This window comes from Hypanus sabinus, chromosome 9, assembly GCF_030144855.1.
Source record: "Hypanus sabinus isolate sHypSab1 chromosome 9, sHypSab1.hap1, whole genome shotgun sequence".
Classification (NCBI taxonomy): Eukaryota; Metazoa; Chordata; class Chondrichthyes; order Myliobatiformes; family Dasyatidae; genus Hypanus; species Hypanus sabinus.
In genome coordinates, this window is record NC_082714.1 from 165384518 (window position 1) to 165410607 (window position 26090).

General features: G+C 48.0%; 1 protein-coding gene across 1 annotated transcript in view; it reads left to right on the forward strand.

Moving 5' to 3' along the window:
- The first annotated feature begins 891 nt into the window (after positions 1 to 891).
- LOC132400008 (DENN domain-containing protein 3-like) overlaps positions 892 to 26090 on the forward strand; it is a 133210-nt gene continuing 108011 nt past the window's right edge. Inside the window, exon 1 of the mRNA XM_059981052.1 lies at positions 892 to 1004. Within this exon, the coding sequence (XP_059837035.1) occupies positions 965 to 1004 (40 nt within the window). The 5' untranslated portion in view covers positions 892 to 964. The remainder of the gene's footprint in view (positions 1005 to 26090) is intronic.

The window sequence follows — 26090 nt, forward strand, 5'->3', positions numbered from 1 at the left end:
GTATGTAAAGCGATGTGTTAACCCCTATACTACCGTGTGATACAAATTGATCCTGGATTGCCACTTATGTAAAGCATTGTGCTAACCCTTATGCTAGCATGCCCTTTAACCTCATAAGGAAGTTGACATGTTGGGTGAGCTTCCTTGGCCGTGGCATTTTTGTAGTTGGACCACGACAGGCTGTTGGTAATGTTCGCACCTATCTGAGGATATCATCCATTACTTAAAAAAATGTTGCTGGAAACACCCAGTGGGTCAGGCAGCATCTGCGGACAGGGGAACAACTTAACTGCACAAGAAGACTTGCTAAAAGGCTGAGTGAATTGGCCATTTCTCTTTGGAGTGATGGAGGATGAGGGGTGAGCTGATAGAGCTGTACAAGATGATTATAGATCCAGTAATTAGCCAGAGACTTCTCCAGGGTGGAAATAGCTATAGGGCGGGGCGGGGGGGTTTAATTTTAAGGTGACTGGAGGAATGTATGGTGGTGGGGGGGTGTCAGAGGTAAATTATGTACAGACAGTGGTGGGTGTGTGGAACGCTCTGCCGGGGTGGTGGTAGAGGCAGATACAATAGACATTTAAGAAACGTTTAGGAACATGGATGATAGAAAAATGGAGGGTTATGTGGGTGGATTGATCTTAAAGTAGATTAAAAGAGCACCACATCGTGGGCCGAAGGGCTTGTACTGTACTTTTCAATGTTGTTCCTCGGCGCTGTTAACTGATGCTATCAGCAACGCTCCGCACCCCGACCTGCCAACGTCCCCGGGGAGCGGCTGCCGGCTATGAGGAGGGGTTCGGAGCCCCGATTTCAGGAGGTGCCCAGAGGCGGCTGGATCCCTGACAGTAGATGCCTGGGCGGAGCCCTGGTCTGCTGGTTTCGTTTTTCTGGTGGGGGTGAGCGGGTGCAGCAGGAACTGGCCTTTGAGCTTCCGCGGTTCGGTCGTGACAGGGGCCCGGGGATGAACCATGAGAGTGTGTCGGATGTCTGCTACTCTGCAGGTCAGCAGCGGGCAGAGGGGAGAGGGGCTTGCAGAGGGGGTGATGGGCTGAGTTCCGCTCGGCCGCCCGGTGTGTCTGCTACGCGTGTGTGCGCCTTTGCGTCTCAGATCGGCACCGCTCTGTCCGCCGCCCTCAGACCCAGCCGGAGACAACGGGACCCGTCCCGCAGTGTCCTGGGCTGAGAGCAGGTGGGAGGTTGACACGCAAGCTGGGACCTGTCCCCGGGGTGAGGACCGATAACGGGGTAACGGTTCCTCTACCGGGTGCTCCCGGTCTGGGGCGCGCCGCCTGATCGGGGGGGTGTGGAAAAGGACGTCAGCCCCATACCGGGAGGGTCAACTATATCGCACGGTGTATGGGGAAGGTGAGGGAGAGAGTGGAGGGAGTGGGTCGATAGAGAGAGAGAGTGTAGGTGAGTGTGTGAGAGGGAGGGAGAGTGGGTAGATAGTGAGGGAGAGTGTAGGTGAGTGTGTGGGAGAGGGAGGGAAAGAGGGTAGATAGTGAGAGAGAGTGGGTAGATAGTGAGGGTGCAGGTGAGTGTGTGGGAAAGGGAGGGAGAGTGGGTAGATAGAGAGAGTGTAGGTGAGTGTGTGGGGGGGAGGGAGAGTGGGTAGATAGAGAGCGTGTAGGTGAGTGTGTGGGAGGGGGAGGGAGAGTGGGTAGATAATGAGGGAGAGTGTAGGTGAGTGTGTGGGAGGGGGAGGGAGAGTGGGTAGATAGTGAGGGAGAGTGTAGGTGAGTGTGTGGGAGGGGGAGGGAGAGTGGGTAGATAGAGAGAGAGTGTGTAGGTGAATGTGTGGGAGGGGGAGGGAGAGTGGGTAGATAGTGAGGGAGAGTGTAGGTGAGTGTGTGGGAGGGGGAGGGAGAGTGGGTAAATAGTGAGGGAGAGTGTAGGTGTGTGGGAGGGGGAGGGAGAGTGGGTAGATAGAGAGAGTGTAGGTGAGTGTGTGGGAGGGGGAGGGAGAGTGGGTAGATAGTGAGTGTAGGTGAGTGTGTGGGAGGGGGAGGGAGAGTGGGTAGATAGAGAGAGAGTGTGTAGGTGAATGTGTGGGAGGGGGAGGGAGAGAGGGTAGATAGTGAGGGAGAGTGTAGGTGAGTGTGTGGGAGGGGGAGGGAGAGTGGGTAAATAGTGAGGGAGAGTGTAGGTGTGTGGGAGGGGGAGGGAGAGTGGGTAGATAGAGAGAGTGTAGGTGAGTGTGTGGGAGGGGGAGGGAGAGTGGGTAGATAGAGTGTAGGTGAGTGTGTGGGAGGGGGAGGGAGAGTGGGTAGATAGTGAGGGAGAGTGTAGGTGAGTGTGTGGGAGGGGAGGGAGAGTGGGTAGATAGAGAGAGAGTGTAGGTGAGTGCGTGGGAGGGGGAGGGAGAGTGGGTAGATAGAGAGCGTGTAGGTGAGTGTGTGGAGGAGGGAGAGTGGGTAGATAGAGAGAGTGTAGGTGAATGAGTGGGAGGGGGAGGGAGAGTAGGTAGATAGAGAGAGAGAGTGTAGGTGAATGTGTGGGAGGGGGAGGGAGAGTGGGTAGATAGTGAGGGAGAGTGTAGGTGAGTGTGTGGGAGGGGGAGGGAGAGTGGGTAGATAGAGAGAGTGTAGGTGAGTGTGTGAGGGGGAGGGAGAGTGGGTAGATAGAGAGAGTGTAGGTGAGTGTGTGGGGAGGGAGAGTGGGTAGATAGAGAGAGAGTGTGTAGATGAGTGTGTGAGGGGGAGGGAGAGTGGGTAGATAGAGAGAGAGTGTGTAGATGAGTGTGTGGGAGGGGGAGGGAGAGATTGGGTAGATAGAGAGAGTGTAGGTGAATGTGTGGGGGGGAGGGAGAGTGGGTAGATAGAGAGAGTGTAGGTGAGTATGTGGGAGGGGGAGGGAGAGTGAAGGAGGGAGTGGGTAGATAGTGAGGGAGTGTGTGTGGGAGGGGGAGAGAGAATGTGTGGGGGGTGGTGCATGCGGATTTGATTTGAACGTTTAAGATAAGTTTAGAGGGTGATGGTCTAAGTGCATTAACAGTTCAGAAGAGGCTAGGTAGGCTGAAGGCCCGTTTCTGTGCTGTAGTGCTCCCGGAGGTAGGGTGAGTTTTCTAGCCTGGCTTCCTGCCCTGAGACTGTAGGAAATGATGTGAACCCAGAGCAGGGTCCAGAGCTTTGTTGTGTACTGGGAGCTGATGTTGGGCAAAGGTCTCTCCGTCACCCAGCTGATGGGGATTTCTGGTAGAGGGCAAGGGGAATTGCCAAACATAGATAACTGAACAAATATCAAAGGTGATCTTACAGGCCATGAAAGTACTTCCTATTCTGTTGAAGGACATAACTGGTGCAGTTATACCCTGGAACATTTCAGATTATCTTCACTTCAGTGAGAATAAGCGTGAGTTCAGGAATGTTTGAGCAGCCTAGAGCTCCCATGTCTATCCCGTTAACAGTTTAATTAGTCAAGGAGCGAAGTGTTACTCGATAGTCTTTAGGGTAGTAAAGAGAGCTTTTGGGGTACATTGGCCTTTATAAATCAAAGTATTGAGTATAAGAGCTGAAATGTAATGGTGGGTTAGGGTATAAGGCATTGGTGAGGCCAAATTTGGAGTATTGTGTAGAGTTTTGGTCACTGAATTACAGGAAGGATATTAATAAGGTTGAAAGAGTGCAGAGAATGTTTACAAGGATGTTGCCGGGACTTGAGAAACTGAGTTACAGAGAAAGGTTGAATAGGTTAGGACTTTATTCCCTGGAGCGTAGAAGAATGAGGGGAGATTTGATAGAGGTATATAAAACTATGATGGGTATAGATAGAGTGAATGCAAGCAGGCTTTTTCCACTGAGGCTAGGGGAGAAAAAAACTAGAGGACATGGTTAAGGGTGAAGGGGGAAAGTTTAAAGGGAACATTAAGGGGGGGCTGCTTCACACAGAGAGTGGTGGGAGTGTGGAATGAGCTGCCAGATGAAGTGGTAAATGTGGGCTCACTTTTAACATTTAAAAGAAACTTGGACAGGTACATGGATGAGAGGTGTATGGAGGGATATGGTCCAGGTGCAGGTCAGTGGGACTAGGCAGAAAAATTTGGTTTGGCACAGCCAAGAAGGGCCAAAAGGCTTGTTTCTGTGCTGTAATGTTCTGTGGTTCTAAGTTTGAGAGCGTAGTCTATAATACTATGTGACGTAGAGTAGGAGTAGAATTAGGCCATTCAGCTCCTCTAGTCTACTCCACCATTCCATCATGGCTGATTTATCATCCCTCTCAACCCATTCTCTTGACTTCTCCCCATAACCTTTGACACTCTGACTAATCAGGAACCTGTCAGCCTTTAATTTAAATATACCAGATGACCTTGGCCTACACAGCAGTCTGTGGCAATGAATTCCACAGATTCACTACCCACAGGCTAAAGAAATTCCTCCTCATCTGTCCCTATATTTTGAGGCTGTGCGCTCTGCTTGACTGCCCCGCTACAGGAAACATCCTCTCCACATCCATTCTATTCAGCCCTTTCAATATTTGTGGGGTTTCAATGAGTTGTCCCCTCCCCTCATTCTTCTAAACTCCAGCAAACTACGTATAGGCCTAGAGTCATCAAACACTCCTCACACATTAACCTTTTTATTCCCAGAATCTTTCTCATGAACCTCCTCTGAACCCTCTCCAATGCCAGCACATCTTTTGTTAGCTAAGGGGCCCAAACCTGCTCACAATCCTGCAAGTGTAGTCTCAGATCACAAGACCCTGCAGTGGATAGTGAGGTCAGCTGAGAAGATCATCGAGGTCTCTCTTCCCGCCATCACGGACATTTACACTATATGCTACATCCGCAAAGGGAACAGCATTATGAAGGACCCCATGCACCCTTCATACAATCTCTTCTCCCTCCTGCCATCTGGGAAAAGGCTCCGAAGCATTCGTGCTCTCACGGCCAGACTATGTAACAGATTACTTCCCCCAAGCTATCAGACTTAGACATAGAGGGAGTACAGAGAAGGTTCACCAGATTGATTCCTGGGATGGCAGGACTTTCATATGAAGAAAGACTGGATCGACTAGGCTTATACTCACTGGAATTTAGAAGATTGAGGGGGGATCTTATTGAAACGTATAAAATTCTAAAGGGATTGGACAGGCTAGATGCAGGAAGATTGTTTCCGATGTTGGGGAAGTCCAGAATAAGGGGTCACAGTTTAAGGATAAAGGGGAAGCCTTTTAGGACCGAGATGAGGAAAAACTTCTTCACACAGAGAGTGGTGAATCTGTGGAATTCTCTGCCACAGGAAACAGTTGAGGCCTGTTCGTTGGCTATATTTAAGAGGAAGTTAGATATAGCCTTTGTGGCTAAAGGGATCGGGGGTATGGAGAGAAAGCAGGTACAGGGTTCTGAGTTGGATGATCAGCCATGATCATACTGAATGGCGGTGCAGGCTCGAAGGGCCAAATGGCCTACTCCTGCACCTATTTTCTATGTTTCTATGTAGACCCCTCGATACCCAAAGCCTGGACTGACACCTTGCCCAATTGTCCTGTTTATTATTTATTGTAATGCTGCACTGTTTTTGTGCAGTTCTGTGTAGGTCTGTAGTCTAGTGTAATTTTCTCTGTGATTTCTTTTACGTAGTTCAGTCTAGTTTTTATACTGTGTCATGTAACACCATGGTCCTGAAAAACGTTGTCTCATTTTTACTATGTACTGTACCAGCAGTTATGGTCGAAATGACAATAAAAGTGACTTGACTTGACTTGACCGATGCCTTACATAACCCTCTCACTGTTGGCTTGTACTGAGTTAGCTGTGACTGTGAATACAAGCGAAGAGCAACATCACTCAACAAAGCATGGGGAATAACGATGAGGAGGCCACTTCCAATAAAATAAACTTGTCTGGGGTAAATATGATTCAGGTGAACACAACACATAAGTGTTTGGATGTTCCTTTAAGGGAAAGCAGTACTGTATGAATACAACACACCCATGCAAATCTACTGTTCCCCAGGAGCAATAATTTATTCACAGCAGTATAAACTTAGATCAAAATTGTATTGACAAACGATAACAAACAAAAGAGAGGGAAAGGGCCCACGACATGTATATCAGTCCACAGTGTGCATGTGATGGTTGGGGTTCATTGTTGCAGTCAATCTGGTTTGCTTCACTTCATTTACTCATGGTCCTGAACAATTCTGCCTGAGAGCCCAGTGTAAGCGAAACATTAAAAAAATCCACACAAAGTCCAAGAACAAGGCGTCAAACTTTCTCCAAGGTTATGTGAGAACTAGCTAACTGAAAGTTATCTGCACTTGCTCTGTGAGATCAAAGTCCGCGTGAGGATTTTGTGACAGCAGTGTCTGTCCTTCCAAATGAGTTCATCTTCATCTACTTTGTTTGGTGTCCATTTCCATTTTCCTTCTTACCCACTAAACTCCTGCACTCTCTCTGGAAAATGGCTACCCCTGATCCTTCTAAAATGTTCCAGGGCATCTGAAAGGACAAAATGTTAACAAGACAAATCCTATTGGCTATTACACAAGTCTTACTTAAAAAACTAAATTATTATTTTAAACAGCAAAAAAAATGAAATGCCTGATTGTATAATGTAATTAAAGGAACAGATTGCATTTTTGAGAAAATCTGCTGAAAATAAAATGCCCGAAAGCATAACTGTATTCGTGAATCATGAACAGTGAATCATGGTCCTAAACCAAGGTATTACACTTATAAAGCCTCAGCTTCAGGGTCAGGGACCTGAGTTTTGAAGGAAGTGACTTTAGAGATGGTAACTGACCTGGCTATTATATTCCAGATTTTTTTGTGATTTTTATAAATGACTTGGATGAGGAAGTGGGGAAGTGGGTTAGTATGTTTACAGATGACACAAAGGTTGAGGATCCCTACCACACATCCTACAATCTCTTTGACCCACTACCGTCAGGAGCATCAGGACTAGGACTGCCAGACTGGGTAACAGCTTCCCTCAGGTCAGACTACTGGATACTCTGCCTCCATTGAGGTTTTGTCACCAGGACAGTCAGCTGCTTACTGTACTGTTTACAAGTACTGTGCACTACATACATTTTGAATTTTATTTTATTAACTTACGGTAATATTTAACCAATAAAGGTAAATGATGAAGTGCAAGATCATAAAGAGCAAGCTTGTGAGACTGAGATTCTGTCTTATTGGTCAAAACTCCATTCAGGAGTCTGATAACAGTGGGGTAGAAGCTGTGTCTGAGCCTGGTGGTACTCAAGAGTTTGATTACAGTGGGGTAGAAGTTTTCCTTGAGCCTGGTGGTACGTGCTTTCAGGCTTTTGTATCTTCTGCCCGATGGGAGAGGGGAGAAGCAAGAATCCTCGAGGTGAATGGAGCCTTTGATTATTGTGGCTGCTTTCCCAAAGCAGCAGTGATCTATTGCCAAGTGAGGGTGGTGAATAACTTGACGGGGAACCTTCTGTCTATTGCCCTGTCCTGCAAGGTGGTGGAGACTGCATGTTCAGCAGATGCTGTGGCTATAACTGGGAACTGTAACTGCACTGGGTTTTGTAGAGGGCACACACAGAGCAGGTGGTGCAGTGGGGGGGGACCTGCCTTGTCATCTGCTTGAACTCAGAATAATGCCACTGACATTAACAGTGAAACTTACTGCTTTGTGGTCACAGAGCTCAAGATGGAATTGTACATCGTCACTGGCCACTGCTCAGTGTCAGAATGAGAAAGAAAAAATTGGAAGACACTACATTTCTGAAATAGAATCAATAAGTAATAATTTCAATAAATAATTGAAACTCTCAGCAGAGGTGGCACTGTCATGTAGTGATTAACGTAACACTATTACAGTGCCAGAGATTTTCTGCAGCTATCTGTAAGGAATTTGTATGTACTTCCCATGGCTGCGTGAGTTTTGTCCGGGTGCTCTGGTTTCCTCCCACGTTCCAACGATGTATGGGTTAGGGTTAGTAAGTTGTGGGTTTGCTATGTTGGTCCGGGAAGCTCCCAGCACATACTTGGACTCTGTTGGTTGTTGACTCACAACCAACATGTGACACATCTCACCATATGTTTTGATGTACTAGTGTCAAAGCTAATCTTCAATTTTAGGTCAGGCAGCATCTGAAGGATTGGCAGATGAAGCATTTGGTTTTTCTGCATTACTGCTGTGCTCTGGGCATCTTTTGTTTTTAATCTCAGCTGGAATGTGTCTCGGGATAAAGTTTGGCATTGGTTTTGCAGTGAAGTTCAGGATTAATCATTCTTGGATATTCCGAGATTGTGAAAGTGTGCTGGGAATTGTCATAGGTTGGTTTTCGGACCCAGTGAACTGGGCAAAAGGAGAAGGATTTACAGAACTTTCCAGGGCAGGAACAAATCTACTTTCACATTCACTTTTTAAAGATTTCACGGAAGTCTGGGAGTTTCCTTTGCAATATTTCCTCCTGGAGCAGAGGAGTTGTTGTTTTGTGAGAACAGAGGCCTTGGAGAGCTAGGGTCTCAGACTAGAGGTTGAACCAAGCAGGAGAATTCTTTTGCAATTCCAGGGTTGTTCCTGAGTTCATCACAGTCGGTCAACAAGTTTGTGAGGGTGATCACCCTCATATGCACTGAGGAAGGAGGGGAGGGACTATTTTGCACTCTATAAGCTCCCAGAGGTGATAGAAGACAAATAATCTGTGTCCTGATGAAGGGTCTTGGCCTGAAATTTCAATAATTTATTCCCCTCCATAGATGCTCCCTGACCTGCTGAGTTCCTCCAGCATTTTGTGCGTGTTGCTCTGGATTTCCAGCATCTGCAGAATCTCTTGTGTTTATGTATTCTGGAGAATGCTGGTGAGGGACAAATCTGAGCTGTGGGAGACCACAACTATGGCAAAAGCAGTGCAAAGTAGAGCTGAAGGCAACAAGTCAAGGGGGCCGAATGAGAAGGGTTGAGGGAGTCAGTCTCCAGTGGAGCCAGACCAGTGGGTCAGGATGCTCCTGGGATACAAACCTGTCTTGGAGCAGAGTGGGACAGTGTCAATCCCCTGTCTCACCCCCACATCCTTTCTGCGCTGTGGACAGCTTGTGTAGGAGAGAGAGAGGATACAGAGAGCCCTTATAGGACTGGGGGGTTCATTAACCGTGGGACAAACGTGAAGGGAGGTTTAATTATGGAAGGTGACCTCAGTGTCTATATTTACAATAATAAAGATTATGTTATATATACATTGAAACATCAAATCCTGATGAAGGGTTTTGGTCCAAATCATCAACTGTTTACTAATTTCCATAGATGCTACCTTATCCTCTTAGATGCTTCCACCAGCATCTTTTGTGTGTCACTCTGGATTTCCAGCTCCTGCAGGATCTCTTCTGTTTGTGAAATGACCAAGGATGAGCTGGTGGTTTCCAACACCAACATAGCACCTACTAACCCTAACCAGTACATCTTTGGACTGTGGGGGGAAACCAGAGCACCCAGAGGAAACCCACACGGTCACGAGGAGAACGTACAAACTCCTCACAGACAGCGGCAGGACCTGACCCTCAGCTGCAGGCACTGTGCTAATCACACCACTGTGGTACCACCCTTTCAACAGGTAACAGCTAAGTCCAAAATCATCCAACAGCCATGGTCTGCAACTCGATGGTAAAAGGGCAGGGATGTGGAAACTCTCCCCATGGTAAAACACTTTATTTATTCAACGATACCACACAGAGTTGGCTCTTTGGCCCTTCACGCCATGCTGTCCCAGCAACCCTGGACAAACCAAGTACCGAACCATGGGACAATGTACAATGACCAGTTGACCAGGTCTTTGGACGGTGGGAGGACCCAGGGAAAACCCATGCATTCCACAGGGAGGACATACAGACTCCTTACAGAACGGTGCTGGATTTGAACTCCGGAACACCCTGAGCTGTGGTAGTGACGTGCTAACCACTGTGCTACTGTAGTCCCTTGTGTCTTTTCAGATTATTATTAAAGTTATCACTCTCTGTATTTGGGCCAAGCCTTCTCTATGTTTCCTTATAATTTCTGGTACAGAGATGACAGCAGGAAAGGTATCAGAGGCAGCTTGACCCCACAAGCATCCAACACAGTGCCCTGGGCCTACATGGTGTGATAAAAGACACTTTGGGTGCTCACTGTGCGGAGTTTGCATGTTCTCATGGGGTTATACGGCACAGAAACAAGCCCTTCAGCCCATGTGCTCCATGACAACCATGATTCCTATCTAATGTAGTCCCATTTGCCTGTGTTTGGCCCATATCCCACTAAATTTTTCCTATTCATGTTCCTGTCCAATGCTACCTAGCTTTACCAATTCACCAGTCAACTCATTCCATACACTCTTCAGCTTCTGTATAAAAAGGTTGCCCCTCTGGATGTCTTTAAATCTTTCCCTTCTCACCTTAAACCAATGCCCTCCAGTTTTAGACTCTCCAACTGTGGAAAAAAGATTGTGACAGTCCAACCTATCTCTACCCCTCATGGTTTCACACACCTCGATAAGGTCCCCCTCAGCCTTCCACTCTAGGGTACAGTCCCAGCTTGTGCAGTGTCCCCTTGTAACTCAAGCGTCCCAGTCTCACTAACATCCTCTTGAATCTTTTTTACACCCTCTCCAGTTTTGAAATATTGCTGATGTACCTGTTCAACCACTTTCACTGACAGCTCATTCACCTGAGACTTTGACAAACTTCTATAGATGCACAGTGGAGAGGATCTTAACTGGGTGCATCCTGACCCAATAAGAAAACACTAATGCCCTTGAATATAAAAGTCAACAGAAAGTGGTGGATCCATCACAGGTAAAGTTCTCCCCACCATTGAGCACATTTACGTGGAGAGCTGCCACTGGAAAGCAATATCCATCATCAAGGGCCCCCACCATCCAGACCATGCTCCCTTTTCACTACTACCATCAGGCAGGAGGTACAGGCACCAGGTTCAGGAATAGTTATTACCCCTCAACCATCAGGCTCCTGAATCAGCATGGGTAAATTCACTCACCTCAACTCTGAACTGATTTCACACCCTACAGAGTCATTTGTCAATGATTCTACAAATCGTGTTCTCAGTAGTATTTTTAATTTGTACAAATAGTCTTTTTTTGCGCATTGTTTGTTTGTCAATCTTTAGAGTGTTTCATAAATGCTATTGTATTTCTTCATTGTTCTGTAAATGCCTGCAAGTAAATGAATCTCAAGGTAGCATATGGTGGGTGGGTGGGTGGGTGTGTGGGTGGGTGTGTGTGTGTGTGTGTGTGTGTGTGTGTGTGTGTGTGTGTGTGTGTGTGTGTGTGTGTGTGTGTGTGTGTGTGTGTGTGTGTGTGTGTGTGTGTGTGTGTGTGTGTGTGTGTGTGTGTGTGTGTGTGTGTGTGTGTGTGTGTGTGTGTGTGTGTGTGTGTGTGTGTGTGTGTGTGTGTGTGTACACACATATACATACACATACTCATACACTTTATGTATACAGTATAAACTTTGTATATATTTTTATATATATACTTCAATAATAAATTTACTTTAAACTTGATCACCCTCTGGGTGAAAATTTTGCCCCTTAGGTTCCTACTAAATCTCACTTCTGGTTCTTGATTCCCTAACCCTGGGGAAACGTCTGTGTGTGCCTGTGACCGTGTGACTTTCTCCTGGGTTCTCTGGTTTCCCCCGTCCCAGCTGTCGGTGGGTCAACTGGCTGCTGGAAATTGCTGCTAATGTGTAGGTACATGGCAGAATCTAGGGGGAATTGATGGGAATTTGGGGAAAATAAAAAGAGAGTGTAAGTGTGTGGTTGACATTGTTGTCTCTGTAACCGCAAATTAAAAATTCAATGCTTTGGTGTTGGGTAGCAGTTTGTAATTCTACCCAGCCAGAGCATGTCAGGTAACAAGATCTGGTACACAGGAGTGATGGCAGGTGTGTGTGATGGGCCACGGGGGGAGGGAGCATATTGGCCCAGGGCCAGAGAGGTTGGCTTTATGGAAGAGAATGAAGAGGTTCAGGGAGGGGAATCAGTGGAATGATTCAGGCCCAGGTTGGATGGAGGAAGTTCAAGAGTAAAACTGCAGGAGGGTTGTGACGAGAGGCAGGAGTCCAGGCAAGTCCGGGGAAGTACAGAATGGCTGGGAGACGGCGTGGATCTGTGGGAGAGGTGTGGGAATGTCATCAATCCTCTACTGTCGACACAGATCATAGAGATCTCTCTCATATTAAATGTTTGTCTTCCAGTATTTAGTATTTCTACCCTGGGGAAAGGTTCTGGCTGTCCCCATCTATTCCTCTCATAACTTTATAAACCTCTGTAAGTTTTCCTTGCAGCCTCCACCATTCCAGAGAAAACAGCCCAAGTTTGTCCAATCTCTCCTTAGGCTGGATAAAGTTAAGGGAGGCTTGATAGCTGTGGTGGTATATGTAAAGCTTTACATCACTGGCTGTAAACATACAACATGGAACAGTCCAGGCCATTCGGCCCATGATATTGTGCTGACCCTTGCACCTACTCTAAGATCAATGTAACCCTTTCCTCCCACACAGCCCTCCATTTTTCTATTATCCATGTGCCTGTCTAAGAATCTCTTAAATGTCCCTAATGTATCTGTCTCTGCCACCAGCCACAGAAGGGCATTCCATATGCCCACCATTCTGTTTTAAAAAAACCTGCCTTTGACATCCCCTCCTACACTTTCCTCCAATCCCATGATTGATGAAGGCCAATGCACCATATGCCTTCTTAACCACAGTCAACCTGCACTGCAGCTTTGAGTGTTCCATGAACTTGGACCCCAAGATCCCTCTGATCCTCCACATTAATGGAGCATTAATGTTATGTCCTGCCATCATAATTGACCTACCAAAATAAACCATCTCACACTTACCTGGGTTGAACTCCACCTGCCACTTCTCAGCCCAGTTTTGCATCCAATCAATGTCCTGTTGTAACCTCTGACAGCCCTCCACACTATGCACAACACCCCCAACCTTTGTGTCATCAGCAAATTTACTAACCCATCCGTCCACTTCCTCATCCAGGTCATTGATAAAAATCATGAAGAGTAGGGATCCCAGAACAAATCCCTGAGGCACACCACTGGTCACCGACCTCCAGGCAGAATATGACCCGTTAACAACCACTCTTTACCTTCTGTGGGCAAGCCAGTTCTGGATCCACAAAGCAATGTCCCCTTGGATCCCATGCCTCCTTACTCTCTTAATAAGCCTTGCATGGGGTACCTTGTCAAATGTCTTGCTGAAATCCATATACACTACATCTACTGCTCTTCCTTCATCAATGTTTAGTCACATTCTCAAAAAATTCAATCAGGCTCATAAGGCACAACCTGCCTTTAACAAAACCATGCTGACTGTTGCTAATCATATTATGCCTCTCCAAATGTTCATAAATCCTGCCTCTCAGGATCTTCTCCATCAATTTACCGACCACTGAAGTAAGACTCATTGGCCTATAATTTCTTGGGCTATCCCTACTCCCTTTCTTGAATAAGGAATAACATCTTCAACACTCAAATCCTACAGAACCTCTCCCGTCCTCATTGATGATGCAAAGATCATTGCCAGAGGCTCAGCATTCTCCTCCCTCGCTTACACAATAGCCTAGGGTACATCCCATCTGGTCCCGGTAACTTATCCAACTTGATGCTTTCCAAAAGCTCCAGCACATCCTCTTCCTTAATATCTCCATTCTCAAGCTTTTCAGTCCACTGCAAGTCATCCCTACAATCGCCAAGATACTTTATTGTAGTGAATACTGAAGCAAAGTACTCATTAGGTACCTCTGCTGTCTCTTCTGGTTCCACACAGACTTTCCCACTGTCACACTTGATAGGTCCTATTCTTTCACATCTTATCCTCTTGCTCTTCACAAGGAGAATGTCTTGTGGTTTTTCTTAATCCTGTCTACCAAGGCCTTCTCGTGGCCCCTTCTGGCTCTCCTAATTTCATTCTTAAGCTCCTTCCTGCTCGCCTTACAATCTTATAGATTCCTATCTTGACCTAGTATTTTGAACCTTTCGTAAGCTCTTTTCTTCTTGACTAGATTTACAACAGCCTTTGTACACCACGGATCTTGTATCCTACCATCTTTTCCCTGTCTCATTGGAACCCCACGCAAATATCCCCTGAACATTTGCCACATTTCTTCCGTATGTTTCCCTGAGAACACCTGTTTCCAATTTATGCTTCCCAGTTCCTGCCTGATAGCCTCATATTTCCCCTTAATTGAATTGAATTAAATGCTTTCATAACTTGTCTGTTCCTATGTTCCTACCCCTCTCCAATGCTACTGTAAAGGAGATAGAATTGTGATCACTATCTCCAAAATGCTCTCCCACTGAGAGACCTGACACCTGACCAGGTTCATTTCCCAATACCAGATCAAGTACAGCCTCTCCTCTTGTAGGCTTGTCTACATATTGTGTCAAGAAACCTTCCTGAACACACCTGACAAACTCCACCCCATCTAAACCCCTAGCTCTGGGGAGATGTCTATCGATATTTGAGAAATTAAAATATCCCACCATACAACCCTGTTATTATTACTCCTTTCCAGAATCTGTCTCCCTATTTGCTCCTTGATGTCCCTGTTACTATTGAGTGGTCTATAAATAGAGTTATTGACCCCTTCCTGTTCCTAACTTCCACCCACAGAGACTCCATAGACAACACCTCCATGACTTCCTCCTTTTCTGCAGCTGTGACACTATCTTTGATCAAGTCCCATGCCCCCACGTCTTTTGCCTCCCTCCCTGTCCTTTCTGAAACAACTAAAGCCTGGCAATTGAAGCAGCCATTCCTGCCCCTCCACCATCCAAGTCTCTGTATTAGCTACAACATCATAACTCTTAAGTGCTGATCCACACTCTAAGCTCATACTTTATTCATGATACTCCTTGCATTAAAATAGACACATCTCAAACCATCAGTCTGAGTGAGTCCCTTCTCTATCACCTGCCTATCCTCGCTTTCACACTATCTCCAAGCTTTCTCTATTTGTGAGCCAACCTCCCTTTCCTCCATCTCTTCAGTTCGGTTCCCACCCCCCAGCAATTCTTGTTTAAACTCTCCCCAATAGCATTTGCAAACCTGCCCGCCAGGATATTGGTTCCCCTCGGAGTCAAGTGCAACCCGTCCTTTTTGTACAGGTCACACCTGCCCCAGAAGGAGTCCCAATGATCTAGAAATCTGAATTGCTGCCCCCTACTCCAATCCCTCAGCCACGCATTTATCCTCCACCTCATTCTATTCCTACACTCACTGTCGCGTGGTACAGGCAGTAATGCCAACATTACTACCTTTGAGGTCCTGCTTCTCGACTTCTTTCCTAATTCCCTGTAGTCTGTTTTCAGGACCTCCTCCCTTTTCCTACATATGTCGCTGGTACCAATATGTACCACGACCTCTGGCTGTTCTCCTTCCCACCAAGATATCATGGACGTGATCAGAAACATCCCGGACCCTGGCACCTCGGAGGCAAACCACCATCTGTGTTTCTTTCCTGCATCCACAGCATTGCCTATCTGACACCCTAACTATAGCGTCCCCTATCATTGCTGCTATGCTCTTCCTTTCCCTACCCTTCTGAGCCACTGGGCCAGACTCTGTGCTTTCTTTCTTCCATGGCCTTCTGTCCTCTCCTATCAGACTCCCCTTTCTCCAACCCACTGTCTCTTTCAGCAATTGACTTCCCAGCTCTTTACTTCATCCCTCCCCTCCTGCTTTCACTTTTTACCTTGTGTTTCTCTCTCCCATCCCTCCGCCCCTCCACCTTTTAAATCTACTCATCTTTTTTTCTCCATTCCTGCCGAAGGGTCTCAGCCCAAAACATTGTCTGTACTTTTTTCCATAAATGCCTGGCCTGCTGAGTTCCAGCATTTTTGTGTGTTACTTTGATTTCCAGCATCCGCAGATTTTCTTGTCTGTGATTGGATTCCAAGTCTGGTTTAACCAGGGTTTTGTCTTGTGGCTCTTATAAGATCAGGGTTCAATTCCTGCCACTGTCTGTAAGGAGTTTGTACGTTCTCCCTGTGACCATGTGGGTTTCTGCCCGGAGCTCAGATTTCCTCCCACATTCCAAAGATGTATGAGTTCGAGTTAGGAAGTTGTGGGCATGCTGTGTCGGTGACAGAAACGTGGCAACATTTACGGGCTGCCCCCAGCTGATCTCAGACTGCATTGGTCGTTGTTGATGTGAACAACACATTTCACTGTATGTTTCGATGTAGGTGCGACAATTAAAACCTATCCAATCTCTACCGTGTAATCCTAGTAAACCTCTTCTGCAGCCTCTCCAATCACAACATCCTTCTTGCAGTGGGGCGACCAGAACAAACAGCGTACTCCAAGGACAACCTAACCAAAGTTGCAAGATGACTTACTCCTATTCCCAATGCCCTGACCATGTGCTGCTTGGAGCACCCAATCCACTTGTGTGCCCACTTCCTGGGGGTTGTAGACTCCTCTGTTACTCCTCTGACTGTTACCTGTACACTGTCTCTTTGATGTTTGACCTCCCAAAGTGAAGCACCTGACACTTGCTCAGACGAATCTCCACCCATATCTGTAAGTGGTATTCCGCTGACTCGGCAGCGCTATGTGCTCTCCACAGCTCTCCCAATCTGAGCTGGGTGGCGTGGTAGTGTAACGGTTAGCGGGATGCTTTGCAGCTCCAGTTACCCAGGTTCAATTCCCACCACTGTCTGTGAGGAGTTTGTACGTTTTCCCCGTGACCGCGTGGGTTTCCTCCCACGTACCAGAAACGTACGGGTTGGTATGTTAATTAGTCACATGGTGTAATTGGGCAGCACGGGCTCATTGGGCTGGAAGTGTCAGTTACTGTGTTATATCTCTAAACAAGTGAAGCACAGTTACACCCTTGGGGCATCCTGAATTACCAATGAGTAGTCTGTGACCCGGCTCCGTTCTGCACAGTCAGCGAGCTCTACTGGAGTGCAAGCTGTTTTCAGAGATGGGGTTGTGGGGATTATTTTAAACCCCTCCCCAGTTCACTAATGCCCCTCTGGGAAAAGGGGAGGACGGACTCTACCCTCCTCACCTCTCTAGCCTACTTGTGACTCCAGAGCCACCAACACACCTACCCTCAGTGGCCCTCTGACATTGTGTCCCTTCACACCAGTCTTTAATGTCACATGTATTGAGATACCCTGGAAAAACTTACCTTGCACAATGTCCATCCAAACCCATCCATTGCACGTGGAACACACACTCACAGCCTGGCAGAGTTCAGCAGCTAAGGGAGCATCTATGGAAAGGTACTGCACTAGTCTTTCATGTTACCCCCAGGGTAGCCCAACTCCTTGGGGTCAGCTTCAAGGTCGCGACGCCAGGTGTTCTTTGTCCGTCCTCTCTTCCCTCTCCCTGGGGATTCCACATTAGCACTTGCCTGGTGGTGTTGGTACGGCCTACAGCAGTGGTCCCCAACCACATACCGGGCCGCGATATGAGTCAGCGGCACCTTTCCTCATCCCCTGTCACGACCAGTGTTGAACTTGAACCCGCGCGCGCCAAGCCCCCCCCCCCTCCCGCCCGCGCGGGGCCGTCAGCGCGCGCCAAGCCCCCCCACCCCGCCCGCGCGGGGCCGTCAGCGCGCGCCAAGCCCCCCCACCCCGCCCGCGCGGGGCCGTCAGCGCGCGCCAAGCCCCCCCACCCCGCCCGCGCGGGGCCGTCAGCGCGCGCCAAGCCCCCCCACCCCGCCCGCGCGGGGCCGTCAGCGCGCGCCAAGCCCCCCCACCCCGCCCGCGCGGGGCCGTCAGCGCGCGCCAAGCCCCCCCACCCCGCCCGCGCGGGGCCGTCAGCGCGCGCCAAGCCCCCCCCCTCGCCCGCGCGGGGCCGTCAGCGCGCGCCAAGCCCCCCCCCCCCCACCGGCCGCGCGGGGCCGTCAGCGCGCGCCAAGCCCCCCCCCCTCGCCCGCGCGGGGCCGTCAGCGCGCGCCAAGCCCCCCCCCCACCGGCCGCGCGGGGCCGTCAGCGCGCGCCAAGCCCCCCCCCTCGCCCGCGCGGGGCCGTCAGCGCGCGCCAAGCCCCCCCCCCCGCCCGCCCGCGCGGGGCCGTCAGCACGCGCCAAGCCCCCCCCCCCACCGGCCGCGCGGGGCCGTCAGCACGCGCCAAGCCCCCCCCCCCCACCGGCCGCGCGGGGCCGTCAGCGCGCGCCAAGCCCCCCCCCCGCCCGCGCGGGGCCGTCAGCGCGAGCCAAGCCCCCCCCCCCGCCCGCGCGGGGCCGTCAGCGCGCGCCAAGCCCCCACCCCCCGCCCGCGCGGGGCCGTCAGCGCGCGCCAAGCCCCCACCCCCCGCCCGCGCGGGGCCGTCAGCGCGCGCCAAGCCCCCCCCGGCCCGCGCGCGGCTGTCAGCGCGCGCCAAGCCCCGCCCGCCCGCCCGCGCGGGGCCGTCAGCGCGCGCCAAGCCCCCCCCGCCCGCCCGCGCGGGGCCGTCAGCGCGCGCCAAGCCCCCCCCCCGCCCGCCCGCGCGGGGCCGTCAGCGCGCGCCAAGCCCCCCCCCCCCGCCCGCGCGGGGTCGTCAGCGCGCGCCAAGCCCCCCCCCCCGCCCGCGCGGGGCCGTCAGCCGCCTCCAAACCACGCAGAATGTTCGTGGGGAAGCCGGTGACCGGATTCGGGCTCAGGGCTTCGTAAATTGCAGAGCAGCTGTCCACTCGGCCGGTAGATCTGTCCGGACTGCGACCTCGTCCTCTCACCCCACCTGGCCAAGGCGGCGGGTGGGCGGGAGGCTGTCTAATGAGGCAATGAAGCCCTCAAAACTGCGTCGGTCCAAGCACCCTGCACAAACGCGAGCAAGCGGGACAGAAGCAAGTGCTGAGAACAACGAAAACTAATTTGCGGAATGGACTGGACATAAGGAACTCCCTTAGAGTATCGCTGAATTCCGGTTGTGATTAACAGCCCCCCCCCCCCCCCCACGTCGGCCGGTCTGCAAGAATATTGTCAATATTAAACCGGTCCGCGGTGACCCCTGGCTTACAACATCACAACACAACTTTGGAGTGTCCTACCCACCCCCACCTTCTATTCCTGCATGATAGAAGGATGGTTACCCCCGAGGCTTCTACAAACTTGCAGCTTTCCCCACTTGACTTCATGCATCTTCTGCGGGAGGAGGTGGAATTGTCCCAGAGGCTGAACAGCAGGTGGGACACCAACTGTGTGTTTACCTTGTTGGTCCAGTGGTTCCCCTGAGATGTGGGGATGTTACTGCCCTGGGACCTGGCAGCCAGTAGCTGATCAGCTCTCTGTTGGTTTGAGCTAGGCCTTTGGTGACATCAGGCACAACCTCATTGAATGTCAGAACAGGGTGACAGGGCCCAATGGCCTCTTGCTGTGTGCCCACTGTGTGAGGTGCAGTGTAACCCCAGGTACCACCCCAAGTCTGGAGGATCATTCTCTGAGGTTTGACAGTGCCGGAACAAGTGGAGAGAGTGTTGACAAGGAGTATCAGGAATTTTGGCTAAATTGGTAGCAGCTTCAGTAAAGGTGAGGAGGTTCTGTGAAATGTTTATTGAATATTTCTCAGGCCGATGAGCCGGTCTGGGAAGTTCCAAACAGATGACAAAAGTTGTGGAGAGGGTACTGAGGAGATCTGCCAGACATGAAGATTTTCAGTTTGGGAAGATGTGGAGAAATTGGGTTATTTCTGCCAGTGGGGTAAAGTAAATTATGCAGGTTTTGAAGGGGAGAACAGAGTGATTAGTTCCAGTTAACAAGTGAGCAAAGAACAGTCAGTAAGATAAGACCATAAAACATAGGAGCAGAATTAGGCTATTCAGCCCGTCAAGTCTGGTTCATGGTTGACCTATTTTTTTCACTCAACCCCCTTCTCCTGCCTTCTCCCCATAATCTTTAACACCTTTACTAATCAAGAGTCTATCAACCTCTGCTTTAAATACACCTAATAACTTGGCCTCCACAGCCGTCCGTGGCACCCTCTGGCTAAAGTCATTTCTCTCCAAGGAGCTCTGCAAAGGGCATTGAATAAAGAATGTTGGCCAGCTTGTGTTGGAACTTGTGCGGTGAATTATCAGAGACTTGATGGGCCAAAAGGCCTCAGACATGGGTGGAGAAAAGGCTGGCATTGCAGCTGTGTTCTGTCTTTCTGGTGAAGTCTCTGAATCAAAATCACTGACATTGAAATCTGCTCTGTAGCAGAAGTACTGTACTGTGCAATACATTAAAAAATTACAATCAGAAATATAACAATAAGTAAATAATGCCAGTAGTAGGTTGTGTTCAAGCAACACACAAAATGCTGGTGGAACACAGCAGGCCAGGCAGCATCTATGGGGAGAAGCACTGTCGACATTTCAGGCCAAGACCCTTCTCAGGACTAACTGAAAGGAGGGATAGCAAGAGATTTGAAAGTGGGAGGGGGAGGGGAAAATGCGAAATGATAGGAGAAGACCAGAGGGGGTGGGATGAAGCTGAGAGCTGGAAAGGTGATTAGCAAAAGGAATACAGAGCTGGAGAAGGGAAAGGATCATGGGACGGGAGGCCTAGGGAGAAAAAAAGAGGAAGGGAAGCACCAGAGGGAGATGATGAACAGGCAGAGTGATGGGCAGAAAGAGAGAAAAAAAAGGAGGGGGGGAAAAACTAAATATATCAGGGATGGGGTAAGGAGGGGCATTAACGGAAGTTAGAGAAGTCAATGTTCATGCCGTCAGGTTGGAGGCTACCTAGCCGGTATATAAAGTGTTGTTCCTCCAACCTGAGTGTGGTTGTGTTCATGGGTTTAATGTCTGTTCAGAACTCTGATGACAGGGTAAAGAAGGAACATCGAGAATGTGTCTTCAGACTCCCATACCTTCTCCTCCATGGTAGCAATGAGAAGAGGGCATGTCCTGGGTGATGGGGGTCCTTTTTTATTTACATATAATTCTTTATTTATCTATTTTATAGAATTCTTCATTCTTTATAATTGTTGAATGTTGTTTTTGTTGCATGCCACACCAACACACCACAGCAAATTCTTAATTTATGTAACTGTATATGACAAATAAAGTTGATTATTAATGATAGGAGATTATTTACATACAACTGAGTGTGGATAGCTTGGTTCAAATCCCAGGTCCAGTGAGATCGGAGGTTTAAATGCGTGCTTCACATTCAATTCAATTCACTTTATTTTCCGTGAGGAACTTACTTTGTGCAGTGGTAAGGACAACATCACAGAATTTAAGATACACAGCACCAGACTACATATAGTTAAACACAATATAACATACTTACAACAGATTATACATACAAATACACATAACAAAACGGGCTGATTTTACTGTCAAAGGCGCTATGCATACAATATACTCAAAATCGAATGTTGAGGGGGTGAAGGGAGGAAGGCACAAAACTGGATCAGGCTCTTGTGCTGATGGGCAGGGACCCGTGTGAAGTGTATGTGTAATCTCTTCTACCATTTGTTGACCTTCTTTATTGTCCGTCTCTGATGGACGCTACTGAGAAATTCTTGTTCCTGGCCAATGATTTTACTACTTACTCTGACAATTCTCTGGAGTGGGCTGAGGTTGATGGTGCTCATTGCTCTGATCCAGGCCATCGTATTGTAGGTAAATATTGATTCAATGAAGCATTTATAAAATGTCTGGAGAATCAATGGCTGGGCCTGAAGTTTCTGCATCTTCTGAAGGAAAAATAGCTGTGTTGGGACTTGGAGAGCATCAACCCACCATTGGTCTTAAAGGTGATTTTGTTACCTGTAATTGTGCTGAGGTACATATATTCTCCAACACACTCTGTTGACTGGCCTCTTGTTTCCAGGGTTGAGACCATGTACTGTTGTTTTCTAAAGTTCATTACCATTTCCTTAGTTTTACTGGGGTTCAGGACCAGATAGTTGTCAGTGCACCATCTAGCCCGAGGACCCTCTCAGCAAACCTCGCAATCCTTTGTAGGGGGTTGCAGTCAGATGCCTCAGAATTCCCACACCAGGCAGTTCAAATGGGATCATCAAAGGGTCAGGCATGTGGCATTGTTCGGTGAGAAAGGAATAATTAATGCTGCTGTTGTTCAGGAGCCTTTGGAGAAGCCAAATTATAATGGATAGAATTTTAGATTAAGACAGAAAGTTATTTAGTTCAAACAAGGAAAGCTGTGAAGCATGGACTAGTTGTGTTGGATTGTGAGTTGACATGACAAGGCATGAAGGCTGGCAGGCAATGGCTTACATTTAAAGGATTGTTACTTATGACAACTCTGTGTGTGTGTGTGTGTGTGTGTGTGTGTGTGTGTGTGTGTGTGTGTGTGTGTGTGTGTGTGTGTGGCACAAGCCCGCTACAGGAAAGGTGGTGCAGACTTGGCTAATGAGTGAAGTTAAGGACAAAGCATGTGGTGTTCAGTGCTGGCAGAATCAGCAGCACAGCTTCACAATTCACTGAAGCATTGAGAAGGAAGAGTTGGAATGCCAGCTTCTAAAACATCTCGTAGAAGTTTAATGTGAGTCACTTATAGACAGAAACAGAACGGAATGCATCAAGGAACAGTGTCTGTCTTCATCTAAGCCACCAACTTCCTGTAAATAAGAGAATGTCAGTGAACGAGGAGGTGATAGGAATTAACCCTCAGTTTAAAGACAGGACACAGAATATAGAACATTATAGCCCTTCAGCCCACAAATCTGTGCTGACCTTTTAACCTCCTCTATGATCAATCTAACCCCTGCCTCCCACATAGACTTCCACTTTTCTATCACCAGTAAATAAATATTGGAAAAGGAGGAATACTGAGGTATTCACGGGTTCATGGTCCATTTAGAAATGGAAGGGAAGTAACTTTAGAACATAGAGCAGCACAGTATAGACCCTCTGCACCACGATGTGCCAAGCTGTAAGATCAATCTAACCTTTCTCTCCCACATAGACCATCATTTTTCTACCATCCATGGGCCTACCTAAGGGCCTTTTAAATGTCCCTAATGTATCTGCCTCTCCTACCATACCTGGCAGCACATTCCACACACCCAAAAGTCGCTGTGTAATAAAAGCCTACCTCTCATACCGCCTCCCACAATCACATTAAAATGATGCCCCTTCATATTAGCCATTCCTGCCCTGGGAAAAAGTCTCTACCTATCTATTCAATCTCTCTTCTTCTCAAGCCCATTCCTCGTGGCTCAGAAGGGAAGGGGGGAGAAGAGGTGACTGGGGATTCATTGGTTTGGGAACAGACAGGAGGTTCTGTAGGCAAGAACAAGGTTCCTGTATGCTACGTTGCATTACTAGTCAGGGAAAATATCACTGCAGTGCTCCGTTAGGACAGACTGGGGAACTCGTCTAGTGAGGGTGGAACTGAGGAATAAGACAGGTATGACCATGTCATTGGGACTATATTACAAACCTGCCAGTAGTCTGCAGGATTGAGAGGAACAAATTTATAGAGACATCACAGTCTGTTGCAAAAAACAAAGAGTTGTGACTGTAGGTGAACTTAACTTTCCACATATTGACTGGGATTCCCATACTGTCAAAAAGCTGTATAGAAAAAAAATTGTCAAATGTGTCTGGAATGTTTCCTTCATCAATATGTAGACTTCATGGAGTCTATACAGATTAAAGAGGAGGAGGTGTTTGCTGTCTTGAGGCAAATTAGGGTGGAGAAATCCCCAGGGCCTGAAAAGTTGTTCCCTCGAACCCTATGGGAGGCAAGTGCATAAACTGCAGGGCCCTGAGCAGTGATATTTAAATCATCTTTAGCCACGGCTGAAGTGCCCAAGGATTGGATGCTGGCCAATGTTGTTCTGTTGTTTAAGAAGGGCTCTAAGAAAAAGCCAGGAAATTGTAGACCAGTGAGCCTGATATCAGGAGTGGGAAAGTTATTGGAAGGTATTTCAAAGGACTGGATATATAATTATTTGGATAGATGTGTTCTGATTAGGGATAGTCAACATGGCACTGTGTGTGTAAGTCATGTCATCTTATAGAGTTTTTTGAGGAAGTTACCAAGTAAGTGGATGAAGGCAAGGCAGTGGATGTTGTCTACAGGGACATTAGTAAAGCTTTTGACAAGGTTCTGTATGGGAGCTTGGTCAAGAAGATTCAGTCTCTTGGCATTCAAGATAAGGTACTAAACTGGATTTGTGTGAGAAGTCAGACAGTGGTAGTAGACAATTGTCTCTCTGACTTGAAGCCTGTGTCTAGTGGTGTGCCGCAGGGATCAGTGTTGGATCTGTTGTTTGTCATCTGTATTAACGATCTGGATGATAACGCAGTTTATTGGTTCAGCAAGGAATTCCATCATGGCTTGCAGAGGGATCTAGACCAGCTGGTGAGATGGGCTGAAAAATGACAGATGGAATTAAATACAGACAAGTGGAAGTGTTGGTTTAGTTAGACCTTGCATAGATCTTGCATAGCGACTGGCAGGGCACTGAGGAGTGGTAGAACAGAGGGATCTGGGAATATAGATACATATTTCATTGAAAGTGGTGTCACAAGTAGATAGGTTCGTAAAGAAAGCATTTGGCAAGAGGATGCAGAGGGTTGTAAACTCGTACAGCTCCATTGTAGCACAGTACAAGCCCTTCAGCCCACAAATCTGTGCTGACCTTTTAACCTCCTCTGTGATCAATCTAACCCCTGCCTCCCACATTGACCTACCATGGCTTGCTGAGGGATCTGGACCAGTTGGAAAAATGGGCTGAAAATGGCAGATGGAATTTAATGCAGACAAGTGTGAGATGTTGCACTTTAGTAGGACCAACCAGGGTAGATCTTACTCAGTGACAGAAGGGCACTGAGGAGTAGTAGAACAAATGGATCTGGGAATACAGGTACATAATTCATTGAAAGTGCCGTCACAGGGTAGTAAAGAAAGCTTTTGGCACATTGGCCTTCATAAATCAATGTATTGAGTACAGGAGGTGGGATGTTATGTTGAAGTTGTATAAGATGTTGGTGAGGCCTAATTTGGAGAACTGGGTGCAGTTTTGATCACCTACTTACAGGAAAGATGTAAATAAGGTAGAAAGAGTACAGAGAAAACTTACAAGGATGTTGCCGGGTCAAGTGGTCCTGAGTTATAAGGAAAGATTGAAATAGATAGGACTGTATTCTTTGGAATGCAGAAGATTGAGAGGAGATTTGATAGCAGTATACAAAATTATGAGGGGTATAGATAAGGTAAATGTTCCACTGAGGTTGGGAGGGACAACTACCAGAAGTCGTAGCTTAAGAGTGAAAGGTGAAAAGTTTAAGGGGAGCATGAGGATAAACTTCCTCACTCAGAGGGTTGTGAGTGCCAGCACAGGTGGTGCATGTGAGCTCGATTTCAACATTTAAGAGAAGTTTGGATAGTACGTGGATGGTAGGGGTATGGAGGACTATGATTCCTTTGGGAGTAGATAGTTGAAATGGTTTTGGCATGAGCGAGATGGGCCAAAGGGCCTGTTTCTGTGTTGTATTTCTCTAAGACTATGATTATTGAGGACATCTTCAAAAGGTGGCGGTAACCATCACTACATACCCTCACCGGCCAGGACTTGCCCCCTTCTCAATGCCACCATCAAGGAGGAAGTACAGAAACCTGTGAAGCCATACACTCAATAGCTCAGAAACAGCTTCTTCCATCCAATTTCCGAATGGACATTGAACACTACCTCACTGTTCCTTTCCTGCACTGTTTGTTTGTTTATTGTGAGTATGGTTGAAAGGTCTCGGCCCGAAACATCCACTGTTTATTCCCCTCCATTGTGTCACGCTGTCTTAACATTCGGAGTTCAGTCTGTTTGGACGAAGGCTGGGGAACCCATCGGTGACCAGGTTACCGGTGAAGATGGGGGGAGAGTGAGAGGGAGAATGAAAATGGATCTGAATAGTTAAGGTGAGCACTATTGCTGTTGGTGAGTGAAACCGTTGCTGTCAGCTCCATCACCCTCCTCTGATGGAGAGCAGACTGTTTGAGAACGACAGTGATTAGCCAGATTGGATTCAGAGAGTTCAGAGGTTCAAAGTAAATTTATTATCAAAGTGCTTATAATCAGCATATAAACCCAAATTCTTTTTCTTGCAGCAATCACAGTAGATAAAAGGAAATTAACAAAATGATAATAAATAAATAAGCAATTAGTATTGGGGACATGAGGTGAAGAGGTTGTGGGAACAGTTCA